Source organism: Tripterygium wilfordii, chromosome 16, assembly GCF_013401445.1.
Source record: "Tripterygium wilfordii isolate XIE 37 chromosome 16, ASM1340144v1, whole genome shotgun sequence".
In the NCBI taxonomy this organism is placed as follows: domain Eukaryota; kingdom Viridiplantae; phylum Streptophyta; class Magnoliopsida; order Celastrales; family Celastraceae; genus Tripterygium; species Tripterygium wilfordii.
In genome coordinates, this window is record NC_052247.1 from 9,411,375 (window position 1) to 9,426,866 (window position 15,492).

Genomic DNA, 15,492 nt, shown 5'->3' on the forward strand with positions numbered 1-15,492 from the left:
TTCTTAGTTGTTCAGAGGCCACAGTTCCTCAATTAACTGTTTTTCCTTTCCATAAACTTTTTCCAATATAGGTTCCAGCAAGCACACAGCTCAGTACCTACCAGTTGTTCAGATGAATGATTCTTCAAAATTATACGATTCTCAATCCACTCCAAAGAAGATTGTTATATAAATGTAGCCTGAGATATTTAACTTGTTGATTCTAGATCTACATGCAAAGAAAGAGTCCTTGGAATGACTGTTCCATTGAATCTATTCCCACTCTCCCACAATCAGCATATATATATACATTGATCTTTTAATTTGCACATATAGATCATACGTCTGTCAATTTGGACAATCCTCCAAACATATATCGAGGTAGATCCAGATCTATCGAAATCATGTCTATCTATGCTTAAACTTGTTGCTTGAAATCCAGAATGTGTGTTGATGGACCGCCAATCATACACCAGTCTTGAAACCAAATCATCTCCAAATGGAGATCCAGGGGAGAAACCCACCCTATGCCCATATTATTGAAACAAATATGTGCAAATTAAAAGCTTAATTTTCAAGCTTTTAATGTATATGCTGATTGTAGGAGAGTGGGAATATATTCAATGTAACAGTAATTCCAAGGACTCTTTCTTTGCGATGAAAATTTGTTAGTCTACTCTATCTTTACTCTCTATCCTTTCATTCTCCCAACTATTCTCTCCGCCTTCTCTCAAAAAACTACCCACACCCACTTTTCAATATTTGGAAGGAAGAGACAGTTATCGCCCCCACTACCTCCTCCTCTCCCCCACTTATTACCAATACAAATGCTTTATATATACACACACATATATATACAGTATGACAAGAACAATCATAAATATTTGATGATGGTAGGCATCTAATTGGTAAGATTATTACATGAGACAGCAAGCATTAACGTTGTCGTCGTTGAACATGTTGCTAATCGTGTCGTCTCCCCGGCGATTGATCGGAATATTTCCGTGGCGGTGACCGATGTTGTAGCCATGGCGATAATAATTGTAACTCTTTTTGAACTCTTTAGTTGTATCCTTGAAATAGTTTTCAGCAGATGTGAAGTACAAAGGTGGGTCAGGGTATGGCCAGAACTCAGCCCTCTTCCCTGCCCTCCTCACCGCCTTCAACACCTTGTTATGGTCCACGTACCCCACCACCGTCACCCTCTCCATCTCTAAGTCCACCTCCACTGAATCAATCCCTAATTGATACAATAAAATTATTAATTTCTTATGAGAAAAACGAATAAAATCTTGTAACTATTTTTTTTCCCTCTAAAATGTAGGAATATGACTCCTATTGTGAGCGGGATCGGGGGCATGTGTGATGTACGCAGATCTTACCACCACATAATATGTGGAGGGACTGTTTTCAGGAATTGAACTTGTGAACTATAAGTTGTACTCATACAACTCCATACTGGGTCATACTTATAATTTAGGTACATACTTCTAAGCTTGTAGATGGCGTTTTTTACAACCCTTTCGCAGCCGGGGCAGCACATCCTGACTTTGAGCTCCACAGTCTGTAAAGTTTGAACAAATTAAGGGTGCATACAAAGCAAAGTGTTATTAAGGTTAATTTTTCATTGAACTTTCTGTTTATTCCTTTTGTTCCTTTTTGCTCTTTTTTATCATACCTTTATACTTCTTAACAAGGATGTTATAGTCTTATAGTAGATAAGAAGAACCCTGTTTGCTTTAAATCAAAACCTAATTAAGATTCCTAACAATATTTCCTCCGGCCAAACTTGATCAAATTAAACGAATAATATCAACAAAACCCTAATTTCGGTTCATTAGAGTCATATATATGTATATGAGAGCAGCTTCCATACGCACGCCCGTAACTTTGTAACTTACAAAGTTACGGGCAACACTTTTTCACTCTTTGTTGTGAGGCTCAAAACAGTGTGCCGCATAACAAAACCAAAAGTTAAACTCTTGACTTAGGAAAAACGGATGCCCGTGGGTGAGCATCTTTCTATATATATATAGAGAGAGAGAGGTCTCAAATTGTTTCAACATAGAAAGCATGGTGAAGCTCAATCCAAACAAAAGAGACCTAAACAATTGAGTACGAAAATGAAAGGAAGGAAATATATATATATATACAATGATGATGATGAAAGTGAACCTGCAAAGAAAGTGGACGACCCTGCTTGGGCATGTTGTGGAGGTGGTGGTTGATGCTGCTGCTGCTGCTTTTTTGGGTGGTTTTGTTTGGAAAGCGAAAGTAACAGCAGTAGTAAGCTATGGCAGATACAATAGCACCAAACGTTCTCGTTATAATAGTACTAGGAGCCATGGATGATACTAACTCCCCTTAAAAAATATATGAAGACTATAGCAAGACAAGGTAAATAGAGAGAAGGAGAGAGAACAAGTAATTAAATTCATGAGTGATGAGTTGATATGCCTAAGTTTCTTGGTGCTTATAATCAAGTACCCCCTTTTGGCGGGGAGAATGGTATCTCTCTGATCAACACTTATCAATTGATGCTTCTAATGTGGGTAAAGCTAGGCTAAGATATCTACATATATGTGTTTCTATATATATATAAAGAAATTCTCACATGCGCACCAACTATACTCAACAATTTACGCACTTGTTTTTCAATCATAGATGTAGTGGGTCCCACAGCAAATTTGTGGTGCCCACTTTTGTTGTGTTTTATTACCGTCATTGGATCTCAAGTGCCCAAAATTGATGCGTATAGTTGGTGCACATATGAGAATTCTTTTATATATATATATATATATATATATAGATATGTTGTTGCTGACATGTACATGTAGACATGCACTTAAAAGGAATATCTGGCTTATGGGGATATGGATGGGCTTAAGGAAAGCTATCTAATTAGGTTTTGATGCAAAGGGAGTACATATATTCTGAAAAAAGATCTTTTTTTTTTTTTATGATCTAGTTCTCTCTCTCTCTTTGAAAATCACTACACAAACCCTGTTGTTCGTCCTTGACAAAGTTAATATTCCCACACATTGCTATTTGTCAGGCTTTGAATAAGCTACTTATAGATAAGATAAATTAATTCTCTATTTTTCTTTTAACATATTTTTTGCTCCAAGGCATTAAGAAAGGAACCTTTGGGTTCTCTAAATAGCAGCTTTGACAATATAAAAATTTTGGATGTTTTTTCTATATATATATATAATAATAATAACAATAGAATAGGAACAATGCACTATATATTATATATACATATTAGGGTATTATATATATTCTCCGGCAACAACCGCACCAATACTAAAGAATATGAGAATTTCTAGTTGGTCCAGATACAAAATAGAATAATAGATATAAACTTGCATGTTTTTAGTCTTTTTTCTTCTTCCTATATTTTTAAAGAACGAAAACGATAAAGATTTTGACTGTTGATCGAGTTAAACGCATAAGATCTAAGTGAATTCGATGAAATCATGTGCGTACAATTTAAATATCTGAGATAATTGGGATACTAGCTACAATCATTATTGTTTTTAAAAAATAAAAAGTTTACCAAAAGAGGATTTTGATTTTTTTTATCAGTATAATATTAGTATAGTTATAGTCATCATATGGGCCTTATGGCCCATATAATTACATCTGATCAAAAGAGTATTATCGACACATTACTCTTTACATATCTATTATATAAAATGTTAATTATTCTTCTGTTTGTTATAGATATATACGACGCATATGTTCTACACATTGATTTATTTTTCTTTTTATATGTTCATACGTCAGAGGAATTTCATGCTTACCTAATTATTCTCACTTAATGGAAATGTTTTTGATTCTTAATTACTTTAATTAATTCATCCACCTATATGCACCTCTGATTCTGATAATATTTCTACAATATTTATGTTAATTTTTTAATTATCTAAAAAAATGAGCCAACTTTTGACTTCTATATTTTTCAAAAGTGTATTAAGACATTAATTGAATATATTATATTTTTCAAAAGTGTATTTAATTTTTGTTTTTTGGTAAGTATGTAGTTACTATATATTATAATGAGCTTTAAAACTATATGTACACACATATTTCAACTATTAAAGTTATTAAAATAATAAAAATGTTAATTTATAAAATGTCGATAAAACGAGAAAACGTATTGAATTAGTAAATTAATTATTAAACTAAAAATTGATTGGAATATACATATAATTCTATTAATTATTGGGAAAATTAAATATAAGTCCTTTATGGGAGAGCTTTGTTCCAATAAGGACATTCTTAAAACTCTTATTCCATAAAGTCTATGTACTTTAAACTAATATTCCAAAAAGGACAAACTCTTATCCTAATTTTTTTAAATGACTAAAATAACCTCAGTTTAATTATTTAAATTTTAAAAATTAATCATAAAGTTTATAGAAATTCCTCTCTCACTTACGAAAGCTCCTCGTTCACGACTATAGTTGCAGGGAATATTTTTTCTTTCCAATTTTCTTCGTGAAATTAATTTTCTAATATGAATCTTGCATCAATTTTGAATTTCTATAATGATTCACCTTGCGATCCTATTGATTTTGGATATTCTCGGTGTTTGAATTTCTAGATCTGATCATATTCACCATGGAACTTGTAGTTTTCCTTCGATTTGTCATCAATAATTATTTTCGAAAGTTTCTGTGGTGATTTTTTGTATTTTTTTTTTTCTGATTCTTGTTGCAAACTGCAGGTGATATGTTATCTATTTCACATAATTTGATATCTGTCATAATGTTATCTATCTTATTGAAATGTTATCTGTTTTTAATGAAATGTTATCTGTTTGAAGCTCTAAAACAGATAACATATAAGAACATATATGAAACAAATATATTATCTGCAGATTCAGATCCAATTTTCGAAGAAAAAAAAAAAGTTCAAAAAAACAATAAAACCTCAAAGGTGATGCGTCTGGGTCCGTGGAGTTGATTGGTGGTGTTGATGGTCATCGGAGTTGGCCGTATTGGCCGGATCTAGCTCTTTTTCAAGAAACTTTTTTGGCGAATCAAGTGATAATTGATGGCTAGTGATGATTGGACTTTGATCGAGCTGACCTAGAGATTTATTTCAGTAGTTTGTTCGTCGAAAATGGTGATCGGATGGTAAATTTTCGGTTGTTGACATGAAGGAAGAAGAAGAGAGAAGAAGAGGGAGAAAAAAAAAAGGAGGAAGAAGAAGAAGAATGACATCACACGTGTGACGACTATAGATGGATTTTTGAGATATATTTAGGGGTATTTTTGTCAACACAATACAAATATACTTTTTTCTAATGTTTTTCCCACCTTGTCCTTCCTTAAATATATAACTACTATATTGTCCTTTCCCCTAATTTCCCCCTAATTATTTCTTCCAACCTCTCCTACATAATTTTTCTCCAACCAAAAAAATAGCAAAACATATATTCGTATATTTGTTCAAAATATTTTATATTATTGTGAGTATTATGGGGTTGTAAAAATATTCTAATTATTATTTATATTTAACAAATATATCTAATAATTTATTATATTGACCGGTTCGAACCGCGATTGTACCATTAAACCTTGAATGGATAAAAAATTTTGGTTCGATAACCGGTCCAATTTTCAAAACTTGGTTTCAATGGACGGTTGTACCATTAAACCTTGAATAGATAAAAATTTTCGGTTCGATAACCGGTCTGGTTTTCAAAACTTGGTTTCAATGGGCTTTTCAGTTGTATGGGACAAGACAAACCCACCTCAAAAGCTTCAAATTACTGGGCCCGCTGGACTTCCTTAACTTCATCCCATTTTTATGGGCCTGATGAGTTCCTAAACGGGCTTAAAATGTAATGAAGTTAAGTTCGTTCGGCAAGAACCATTAAGTTGACGACTAACTAGACAAAAAGCATACCACCAATAATGCCTTTGTCTCTCTCTCTTTAATGAAACTAATGTCTTATCTCTTGATTAGAATGATTAGAGACATGAATTTGGATCAAAAACCAAAGCGAATTTAAGTGGGAAATTGAAAAACAATTTCATCACAAAGTAAAATTGACTTGATTGGATTTATTCAACAGAAAGAATTTACACCCAAATTAAAGAAACAAATGCAAGCCTCTACAAATACAAAAGTTACACTAAGAAGAAGAAGAAGAGGACAAGAGGGTTGTAAAGGGATGGGGGTTTAGTTTAGGGTTTAGGTTGCAGGGACACGAAGCAGAGGAGGATGAGAAGCAAAAGGAAGGCTACGCCTAATGAGAAAACGAACCCTCCTTGGGAAAGGAGCGTCTTGCACAATATGCTCCAGCACCCTCGCCAGCAACGCCGTGTACTCTTCCAATAGCTCCGCTAACATTGCCACCAATATCATCTCTCTTTAATTCACTTCTGTTCCGTGCTTTTCTACTTATATATATATATGTGAAAGGAAAGAGTCAAAGAGGTCCAAGTGGGTCTGGTTTCTCTGAATCTTTCTCGATTGATCGTTCAACAACCATCAAACTTCAAAACCTCTAGCCCACCACTCTGGTTTTCTACAAAAAGAAAAATAATCTATAAAACACTTACCACCCCAAAGGAAAAGTAGCAATTTCAGTGTGCGGATTCGGTTTCCATGTGTCATGGTTTGCTCAGGCTTTGGATCTATATGGTATGGAGCCCATAGGAAAAGATGGAAACTACTATGCAATGTGCTTTCTCTCTTATCCTTATCCTCTTCTTACCTTTCATTTTCATTATTGATTAATTTATGCCATCATTTTCACTTTTAAGACTTCGCTTGTTTTTTTATTGTTTTTTATGTGCAAATGGACAACAAATTTATGTTTGTTTGTTTTGTAAGTTGTAACTAGGTTGGTTTGCTCCGACTCAACTGCTTCACTAGCACTCCTGTCTGCAACCGTGGACCAGATGAGCACGATATGGGCCGGGCTTGTTTAACAACCGCGGTCTTTAATCGGGCTCACCCAACTAATCAGCGTAGGCCCACTATTGAATGACGAGAGCCCAAGAACACCCCAAACACATTACCGAGTAAACTGTGTGAAGAGCAGAACTAGTCTAATTCAGGCACCATTACACTTTGAACTAGGACAAGGACAAGGACAATTTTGAAAGACAAATGCAAGCCATACATATATATATATAATCTCCTGATGATGTTTTCATTATTGCGCACAACATGGGAACAGGGCTACATAGACGGAGAAAACAAAAGGTGGTTCAGCATGTTACAGGATATCCACTTAAATTTAGGCATGGTTATGAAAATGCAATTTACGCTAGACAAAGCTATCATTTAGTGGTGCATGCACACCACGTCAGCAAAATGACTTGGTGTGGAGAAACCACTGAATATTTTCTCTTTATAACAGCCTTTGGTTCATGTTACCGTTAGAGAGAGTGTCATTTGTGATAGAGGCTAACAGTCCTAGGGCTGGTCACCTCGTTTGGTGATGGGGACATGATGGGTGCAAGTATCATGTATCAGAAATAAGGTTTGACGCAACGGATTTGACGGAAAGATGTATGGGATAAAGGTTTTTGCTGTCAGGAGAGGGATGGGTTCAAATATCAAGGTCGTTTTCGGAGATGTACAAGGTCATATGAATATGGTCAATCCTACTTGTGTTTTTCAATATCAAAATCGAACTAATCCAGGTTTAGCCCTTATTACGCGATAATGTATGTATATTAGTTTATAAGTGACAGAGGGGAAAGAGTAAGAGTCACAAAAGGCACAAGATTGGATTAGAAGATGAACCAATTATCAAGCAATCTCTTCATCTTTCAAAAAAATGGTTTAAATTCTTGCATTGCCAGGAAGTCATTCCTTTTGCCTTTTAATTTATTCCAAACCCCATCTTTTATCTCCTCTTAAAATGCAAATCTACCCCCCCAAAACTCCAAACCATCCAACTCCATCTGTTCTAACTCACCATTTGCAGAATCTCATCTTCGTATCCACAAAACAATGGCTCCAACAACACAATCCGACACCGAAAAGCCCAAAAACTTCGATCGGGGGGTCAAGGACATGGTCTCCGCAATAACTGACCACATTTCTGGTCTTCACAAGCCTGGTTCAAGCCACCAGCATCATGAGGAAGAAGATGGGCATGGAGTGAAAATCGTCACACTTGCTGGAACAAATACTGGTGCAACCATGAGAAGTGAACTGCAGGACGACAAGGACTCGTCGCTGGGTGATCAGCCTGAACCAATGAATACTTATGTGAACAGCAACTTTCAAGCTGTGAACAATTCAATTATGATGGATAGCAGCTATAGCACTAATGATCCTGGTGTTCATATGGAGGTCTCCGATATCTTTGAGCAGGAGCACGGTGGTCGTAAGACGGAGAGGAATGGGAAGAAAGGCAAGAAGAAGGACAATGAGGCTTTCAAAAGTGATCAGCATACTGGCCATTCTGATTGAAGATATGAAATAAGGCAATTATCAAGTGACTCTGGGTTTGGTTTGTTGTTTATGTTTTTATTTTGTCTGAAGTGTTGAGGTTAATAAGTGAATTTGCAATGTTATGTAGAATGTGCTTCAATTCTTATCAACTCTCCTTGAATTATCTATTCTATACGAAAATAGAATAATGGTTTTGTTAAAGAGGAGATATTGTGAGTTATAGCAATGGAAACTTCTTAAAAAACTGCCAAAATACAAAAATGGATGATCAATAAGAGGGGATATAGTTAATTGCCAACAACCCCTCAGCCGTGGTGGTTATGACATATACTCGACTTGGTGATACTCAAGTTCGAATCCCCTGTTCCGTTTACTTACAAAAAAAAAGTAATTGCTTTGAAATGAACTTCTTGACCTTCAAGAACACCTTGAATCAGAAGAGACTGAAGCAACTGGCAGCTCTGCCTCCTGTCCCTTGATTTCTACTGCTTCTTGGGTTAGTTTTTCTGCGAAATCCGGCATTTCTTTTTTCCTACCCCACAGAAGAATGTACATTCCGATAATCACAATCATAGATCCCAAAACACTGTCCATTAAAATGCAAATAGAGATAATTAGCAACAGAAGGCAATTGGAAGCAATGACAGAAGTTAAAAGAAATCACCTTCCAAGGTGTAGTTCTTCATGCAGCAGAGGAATATCTATCATTCCTGCCATTATCTGAATTAGAGGGCTAAATGCTGCAGTGAAGACTGGACCTCTTTTCCGGACACACCACGACATCCCCACGAAGCACAATCCCGATCCAACCATTCCCTGCATAACCAAGAAGAGTACATTGTTTGTCGAAAACTTACAAAGAAGCAATGCGGTAAGGAACATGGACTTACTGCATAGAGGACGGTTAAGGTTTCTAATTTTCCCTTCAAAACCCAGACAGAAAGTTTCCTGCTTGTACACAAACTTATTAAAGCCGACTGAAGGGCCCCGAAGAAGGACATAATGGTAGTGCTGGAATACTGGCAGGGGTACCTTCTGCTTATAAATGACTGTATGAGAAACCATGAAGACCACAGAACGGTTCCAGCAATTAAAGCAACACACCCAACTGTCCATCTCCGTATCCTCTTACTCGAGCCCAACTCGAGGCCATGATTGATTGGAGAAAAGGATTGTGAATGTGGATGGTTGAACAAAGGCATTCCTTTGTACAAAGTCAGCATCATGGCGCCGCCAACACTGATTAGTGTGCCAAGGACTTTGGCTCTCCCACTGCTGTTTTTTATGTTCAGAGTCTCGAAACTGAAATATAATGAGGAGATAACAACATAATTAGCATACGTAAACTTTCAATTTTCTTTGACAGTGCCATGAAAATGAGGAGCGAGTCGTTTGTTCATACCCGAATGGCAATGCCATCATGAATGTGACCACAGGAACCATGTTGTTGAAGGCGCAAGAGAATGTAGCAGATGTGTATTGAACTCCAAGAAGGAAGAAGTATTGAGCCAGTGATGTCCTATGAAAAGAATTTCACTCTTATTTAGTGGGCGGAGTTGGGAACATGCAATATGTATCGCTTGTTCGCCTGTAGAGAAAAGGGAATACAGAGAACAAATTCAGAGAGTATTAGCAGAAGCGAAATTACTAACCCAACAATCGCACTGAAGAAGAGGTAACACAGTATTCTAAGTGTGAGCTTCGGTCTCCTCTTCCTGCAAGCAAGAAAACAATTATGAGACCTGAAATTGTTCAATCATAAAGTAAAGAGATAACTTCCCGAATCAAGAAATAACTTCGAGGAGGAATACGAGTAATCCTACCTTTCCAAGAAGTAGCTCACTGGTGCTAGGAAAACGGTAGCAACCGACAGCCGGTATGTGATAAGTACCAAGTGATTAAGGCCTTGATCAAGGACTTTCTGTAGAAGAATGTTCAAAATAGCAAATGCTAAGTCGATTGCTATCATTACCATAAAAAGTTTCCATTCATCACAGCCCTTTGTATTTGTATTAGCCATCCAAACTGCTCTCGGAGGCACAGAAAGGCCTCTCCTACAGCTCTATATATTTGCTAAGAATTCTCTTATGTTACTTATGCAGCACAGCAGAGACCATCATATATATATATATATATACACACACATAATACATGCACGTTTAAACTGAATTCGGAATAAGTGGATGCTTTAAGCAACCAACTTTGACATTAGTTTAATATATACTTTTACTATTTGCATTTTTATTGACTGATCCTCTCGACAGAAAAGAAATTATTTGGGAATCTGTTTTTCCAGGCTAATGCGAAATTCTGAAGCATCAAAATGCATGATCTCGTCCACATTGGCCATGAGTTTCCCATTTGCAATAATGGGTCTTTTATTTATGCCACTCTTTAACTTTTTTCCTGGCTTCCAATCAATCTTGCCGCAAAAACACACATAATACATGCACGTTTAAACTGAATTCGGAATAAGTGGATGCTTTAAGCAACCAACTTTGACATTAGTTTAATATATACTTTTACTATTTGCATTTTTATTGACTGATCCTCTCGACAGAAATGAAATTATTTGGGAATCTGTTTTTCCAGGCTAATGCGAAATTCTGAAGCATCAAAATGCATGATCTCGTCCACATTGGCCATGAGTTTCCCATTTGCAATAATGGGTCTTTTATTTATGCCACTCTTTAACTTTTTTCCTGGCTTCCAATCAATCTTGCCGCAAAAAGCTTATTACCTCATCGGCATCTTTTGAGTGGAAGTGCCTATACATTGATGGTCTTCCTGCTCCATTACACACTGTACCCTTTTTTTTTATCCAAGAAACCAATCAGCCCAGTATGTGGTTCGAAGAGCTGAGTGTGCTCATGTGGGTAGGAGCCTGGAATTGGACAAGCCAACGGAACAAAGATTCCATGAGGAAATATCTCAGTTGGTTGGCTTGCACTCCCGACCTCGAGCGTGGTACACCTTAAATCCGAAGAGATAACCAATTAGGCTATCGTCAAGTGATTCATTATACACTATACGCTGATAGCATCAAATATTTGTCCTTGAAGCAAATGCGGCAGCAGGCGTATAGAATATGGGAAGCAAGAACAACAAGTCAAATCTTAAGAAAGCCAGTCGATCTTCTATTTCAACAAAGCGAGGCAAAGTTTTTTTTTCCAACCGTCCCTTTAACTTGTATATGCAGCCTTATCTAGAAAGGGAATTACCATTTTTTCTTGTAATCCTTAAGATATTCTTCCAACCATACTCAACATTTGAAAGCCATTTAACTGACTCCCCTCCAAAGAAAGATGCTCTCCCAGGTGCATGAGATGTCGTCAAATATTCATCCATCCAGCTCTGTCATCTATCTTGTATGCTCGATTTGACCCCCCAAACGTAAGAATATTAAAACTATTATTCAATAGAAAGTTGTAGATAATGAAGTTATCTATTGAACGCAACTTGATTCACTGAAATCCAATGTTGTATGAGAAAGTTAGAGCCAAAATAATGTCTCAGTTGCGCAAAAACATTTCAACTCAAATGTCTTTGTCAACATATATAGATAATTTCAGTTCCTAACCATCAACAACGAGTTTTTCTGGAAGAAAACATCATTTTGTAACTATTAGGATGAGTGACCTCCTGGGATCCACAGAAACCGGATAACCCAAAGCGAACAGTATTGTTGATGTATATATTGACTGGAAATTCCGATAGTCTTCAAAACTTGTTCTTTTTTGTCCTTTAAACTTTCCATCTGTTTTGTTCATTTTAAGCTCAATTTCTCAGAAACACATGAACCCAACATCAATACTAAAATTATATACAAAAGCACACTTAATAATCTCTAGAAAACTTTAAAAAAAAACCAACCAAAAGGAGGATACAAGGAACATCAATGGTGAGGTACAATCAATAATCTCTTATCCTGTCGGTGCTTTTGTGATAAAGCTAGCTACCGCTTTGTTGATTGATAAGCTGGTATAGTGTTTTATGCACTGACTAGCTATTCCGTAATTTGTGTTGGAGATGAAAGATGTTATGATTTCTAGCTTTTTCCACACTCATATGCTTGAAATTCTATATGCCAACTGACAATAACCACAACCATTCTTTCTCAAGAACTTTCACTACATCCCTACTTTCTTCTATTTCCTTGAAAACTGAAATGAATAGACATCACACAATCTGCTTCCTTGGGGGAACTACACTGATATGAAATAAATTTGATCTCTTTTGCCTTTCTCTCCTTTTTTCGTGGTTCAGGATTCACAATTTCTTCATGGTCCAAGATTCTCTCTCCTTGATTGCTTACTGCATAGTGTGTGTATCATGTTGGGAAATTGTAGATACCCAAATCTACAATTATTGAACAGTCAACAATATTATTCTTGGGCCTTGTACATGCAAGCCTGTGAACACAGCAAGGTGGGTGATCGAAGAATGAGGCATCGATGGGGTGCCTACCAAAGAGCCTCTGACGATCAAGTCAGTATGTGAGGATGATAAGATCAGTGTGCAAGATAAGATGGAGAATGTGCTAGGTGTGCAAGGTTTGGGATGTAAATATGGTATAAAAGCTTCTAGGTTGAAGATGAAAGGGGAGAGAGATTCAATATTTCGTGAACAAGTGAGTAAACCAATCAATGGGAGTTTCTATAATGGTCTTGGGCGACCAGGTCTGAGGAGTAGTACAAGGGTACATGTTTACAGGTGGTCATGGGAAGGTGGTTGTTGGGTGTCAGGACACGTGTTGTATTTTGGTTGGTCAATGACAAGATTGTACAGTGGGCAGGTGGCTCGATGTCAAGCAATGATTTCAGGTTTGATTCATTGTGATCGGTTTGACAAAGAGGTAGATAGTCGTTGCCCTAGGCGGCTAGGTTAGAGCAGAGATATCGTGGTTTGATTGTACGAAATCATGGGGTAATCGTGTACATGTATGAATACGATATGAGAGTGTGGGACTGGACAATTGTACCTAAGGCGAACATGGTCTATGTTTGATGACCACCTTTGAACCTAATGGTATAGGGCTTGACCGCCTGAGGTTCTGGTCATGAGTCTAATCGCTCATGGGCTTGAGCGCCTATGGGCCCATTTGGGCATAGGTCTATATGGGCTCTTTGACTAATGTTTGCTGATTAGGACCGGTTGTGTTGAATGTTGAAGTGGTCAAAGGCAGTTTTTGACCACTACATAAATAAGAACAACAAGAAATTCACAGGTAGAAACTATCTTCTTGCTAGTAGGTACACCCAGGTCTCGGATTTAGTATCAGACAACACCTAAACTGAATAATTCACAACACAAAGAAGCTTGATATGCAAAAGAAGATCAATAACTCGATCTCACCAATAATGGAGTAGGAATAGAGGGAGAGAAAACCAGAGGATGTGCATCTCTAACTCTCTACAAACCCTCTATAAACTATTTATAGTAAGGAGAGTGCCAATCCAACCAGAACTGCTTAAGAGAATTCGACTAGTCCTTTTGCATCATTCAATAGGACTTAAATACTACCTTTAATTCATATCCGTAGTTCAGATAGAATCTTATCTCTTATCCTACAATATGTATTGGGCGAATATTAATTGTTTAGGTCAAGCCCATATTGGACAAACTTGACCCAATATTCCAACATATCTCAGCAATGAATCCTTTTGGCAAGTAGTAGTACATGAATGTAACGCATATTTCAGAAGCAGAACTTATCAATAGTGACTACAATTATGATAACACTTAGTCGGATAAATAATCTAGTTTCCTTTTAATGTTAAGTACAGATAAAGATCTAATGATGGCAATTCTCTAGAGGTAATCACTTTGATGCTAATGTAGGCCTAGTAGCAAGAGTAATTACAAAAAATCGACTAGTAGGGTTGAAAAGTCACGTTATCAGAATTGCACGAAACTTGATTGGGAGACTCGTTTAGACGTGGTTGTCATGAATATTGCTAAACCACTTGCCCCATTCTATTTTTTTTGTCAAATTCCATTGTTTAGGGTCTCAAATGAACCACTAAAGTTTTAGGAATATTTTTCGTAACTTCATATTTTTCGTGTTTTTCTTTAGGATTCTAAGGCTCATTATCTTTTGTCTTTCGAGAAATTAATCAAAACTTGAGATTGATTTCTTCTATTTGGTGGATTCCAATGTTATTTTTCAAGTTAAAGTTGATTAGCCTTAATCATTTGTTTTCGTATGAGTCAGATACAACTCAGGAAACATATTTTTTTATAAATTTATTGTCAGCTCACCCTTATCTCTTACCCTATGGTCCAAGATAGGAATAGACAGGCCAATAAACTTGTTTCCTTCTCTTGTTTTTTTTTGACAGATGTAACTCAGCCTTGGAAGTAAATACTCAGTGGTGGAAAAAACTATGCAATGGTGGTCACTTTTCATGATTTTTAATTTAGCAGCATGAACTTGATCCTAGTAATATTCTTCAACCTTGTATTTTGGTTTGTGTTCAACGATGATTTCTAGGAACACATTGATTATAGTTATTTCCAGGAGATAGTGACATATAATGACGCCAGAAATACTGCGGGAGTCTTGTGCACGAATGTTGTTTACCCTCACCAAACACTAGACAAGACAACTACTAAAAATACATAACAAACAGCAACAGCATAACAAAACAAGTAAATGAACAAACAACAAAAGACCAACAATGGTCCATCTACCAAGAACAAACAACTAAAAGCAGCCACTAGAACACACAGCAACTTGACAATGAACATATAAGTGAAGCTACCACTTGGTTCAATCAAGGCTTTCCATTTTGCAATTTTCTATGAAGACTAAAAATCCCACGTCGCTTGGTGAAAGCCAAGTGATGTTTCTTATAGATGAAATTCAACCTCAGACACTAAATGACCATTTTTAAGGATAAAACGGTGCAGGCCTTAGGCACAGCGCAGACAATCATGTGAACATATATAGTGGTATAAAGAAAGGGATACAATCATGTCGATTATACTGACAAGAATTTGCATACTCTGAGGATTTCTATTAAAACATCTATGACCAAACTTGAGCACTTCTGGGGGATTAGAAAAAGAATCATCTGAACA

The 15,492-nt window shown here is 36.5% G+C and overlaps 4 protein-coding genes across 5 annotated transcripts; 1 reads left to right on the top strand and 3 right to left on the bottom strand.

The window, feature by feature from the left end:
* Positions 1–841: 841 nt before the first annotated feature.
* LOC119980828 (heavy metal-associated isoprenylated plant protein 30-like) lies at positions 842–2,532 on the bottom strand. Its single transcript, XM_038823624.1, has 3 exons — positions 2,155–2,532; positions 1,468–1,543; positions 842–1,219 (listed from the first exon to the last, which is right to left on the bottom strand). Exons 1-3 carry the CDS (start codon positions 2,323–2,325, stop codon positions 897–899), a joined length of 570 nt encoding a protein of 189 aa, XP_038679552.1. The 5' UTR covers positions 2,326–2,532; the 3' UTR covers positions 842–896.
* A 3,491-nt stretch (positions 2,533–6,023) lies between these two features.
* LOC119981186 lies at positions 6,024–6,595 on the bottom strand. The gene has a single exon (XM_038824239.1). The coding sequence runs from the start codon at positions 6,358–6,360 to the stop codon at positions 6,187–6,189; it is 174 nt and encodes a 57-aa protein (XP_038680167.1). The 5' UTR covers positions 6,361–6,595; the 3' UTR covers positions 6,024–6,186.
* A 1,367-nt stretch (positions 6,596–7,962) lies between these two features.
* Positions 7,963–8,427, top strand: LOC119980770. The gene has a single exon (XM_038823566.1). The coding sequence runs from the start codon at positions 7,963–7,965 to the stop codon at positions 8,425–8,427; it is 465 nt and encodes a 154-aa protein (XP_038679494.1).
* A 366-nt stretch (positions 8,428–8,793) lies between these two features.
* Positions 8,794–10,488, bottom strand: LOC119980795 (WAT1-related protein At3g30340). 2 transcript variants are annotated; one of them, XM_038823588.1, is made up of 7 exons: positions 10,233–10,488; positions 10,062–10,124; positions 9,812–9,928; positions 9,442–9,711; positions 9,300–9,357; positions 9,074–9,225; positions 8,794–8,995 (listed from the first exon to the last, which is right to left on the bottom strand). In XM_038823588.1, the coding sequence occupies exons 1-7, from the start codon at positions 10,427–10,429 to the stop codon at positions 8,827–8,829; spliced, it is 1,026 nt and encodes a 341-aa protein (XP_038679516.1). In that variant the 5' UTR covers positions 10,430–10,488; the 3' UTR covers positions 8,794–8,826. The 2 variants fall into 2 exon arrangements, with proteins under 2 accessions (XP_038679516.1, XP_038679515.1); XM_038823587.1 differs by having other exon boundaries at positions 9,300–9,711.
* Between the last annotated feature and the right edge of the window lie 5,004 nt (positions 10,489–15,492).

What these genes read in the sequence shown, in the direction of transcription:
- LOC119980828 (XM_038823624.1), bottom strand. Translation starts at nt 2,325, where the DNA reads ATGGCTCCTAGTACTATTATAACGAGAACGTTTGGTGCTATTGTATCT. An exon ending in GTCGTCCACTTTCTTTGCAG is followed by an intron (nt 1,544 to 2,154) that starts GTTCACTTTCAT and finishes CAAACTTTACAG; the next exon opens with ACTGTGGAGCTCAAAGTCAG. An exon ending in CGCCATCTACAAGCTTAGAA is followed by an intron (nt 1,220 to 1,467) that starts GTATGTACCTAA and finishes TGTATCAATTAG; the next exon opens with GGATTGATTCAGTGGAGGTG.
- LOC119981186 (XM_038824239.1), bottom strand. Translation starts at nt 6,360, where the DNA reads ATGATATTGGTGGCAATGTTAGCGGAGCTATTGGAAGAGTACACGGCG.
- LOC119980770 (XM_038823566.1), top strand. Translation starts at nt 7,963, where the DNA reads ATGGCTCCAACAACACAATCCGACACCGAAAAGCCCAAAAACTTCGAT.
- LOC119980795 (XM_038823587.1), bottom strand. Translation starts at nt 10,429, where the DNA reads ATGGCTAATACAAATACAAAGGGCTGTGATGAATGGAAACTTTTTATG. An exon ending in CCTTAACCGTCCTCTATGCA is followed by an intron (nt 9,226 to 9,299) that starts GTAAGTCCATGT and finishes TTGGTTATGCAG; the next exon opens with GGAATGGTTGGATCGGGATT. An exon ending in GAAGAACTACACCTTGGAAG is followed by an intron (nt 8,996 to 9,073) that starts GTGATTTCTTTT and finishes TTTAATGGACAG; the next exon opens with TGTTTTGGGATCTATGATTG.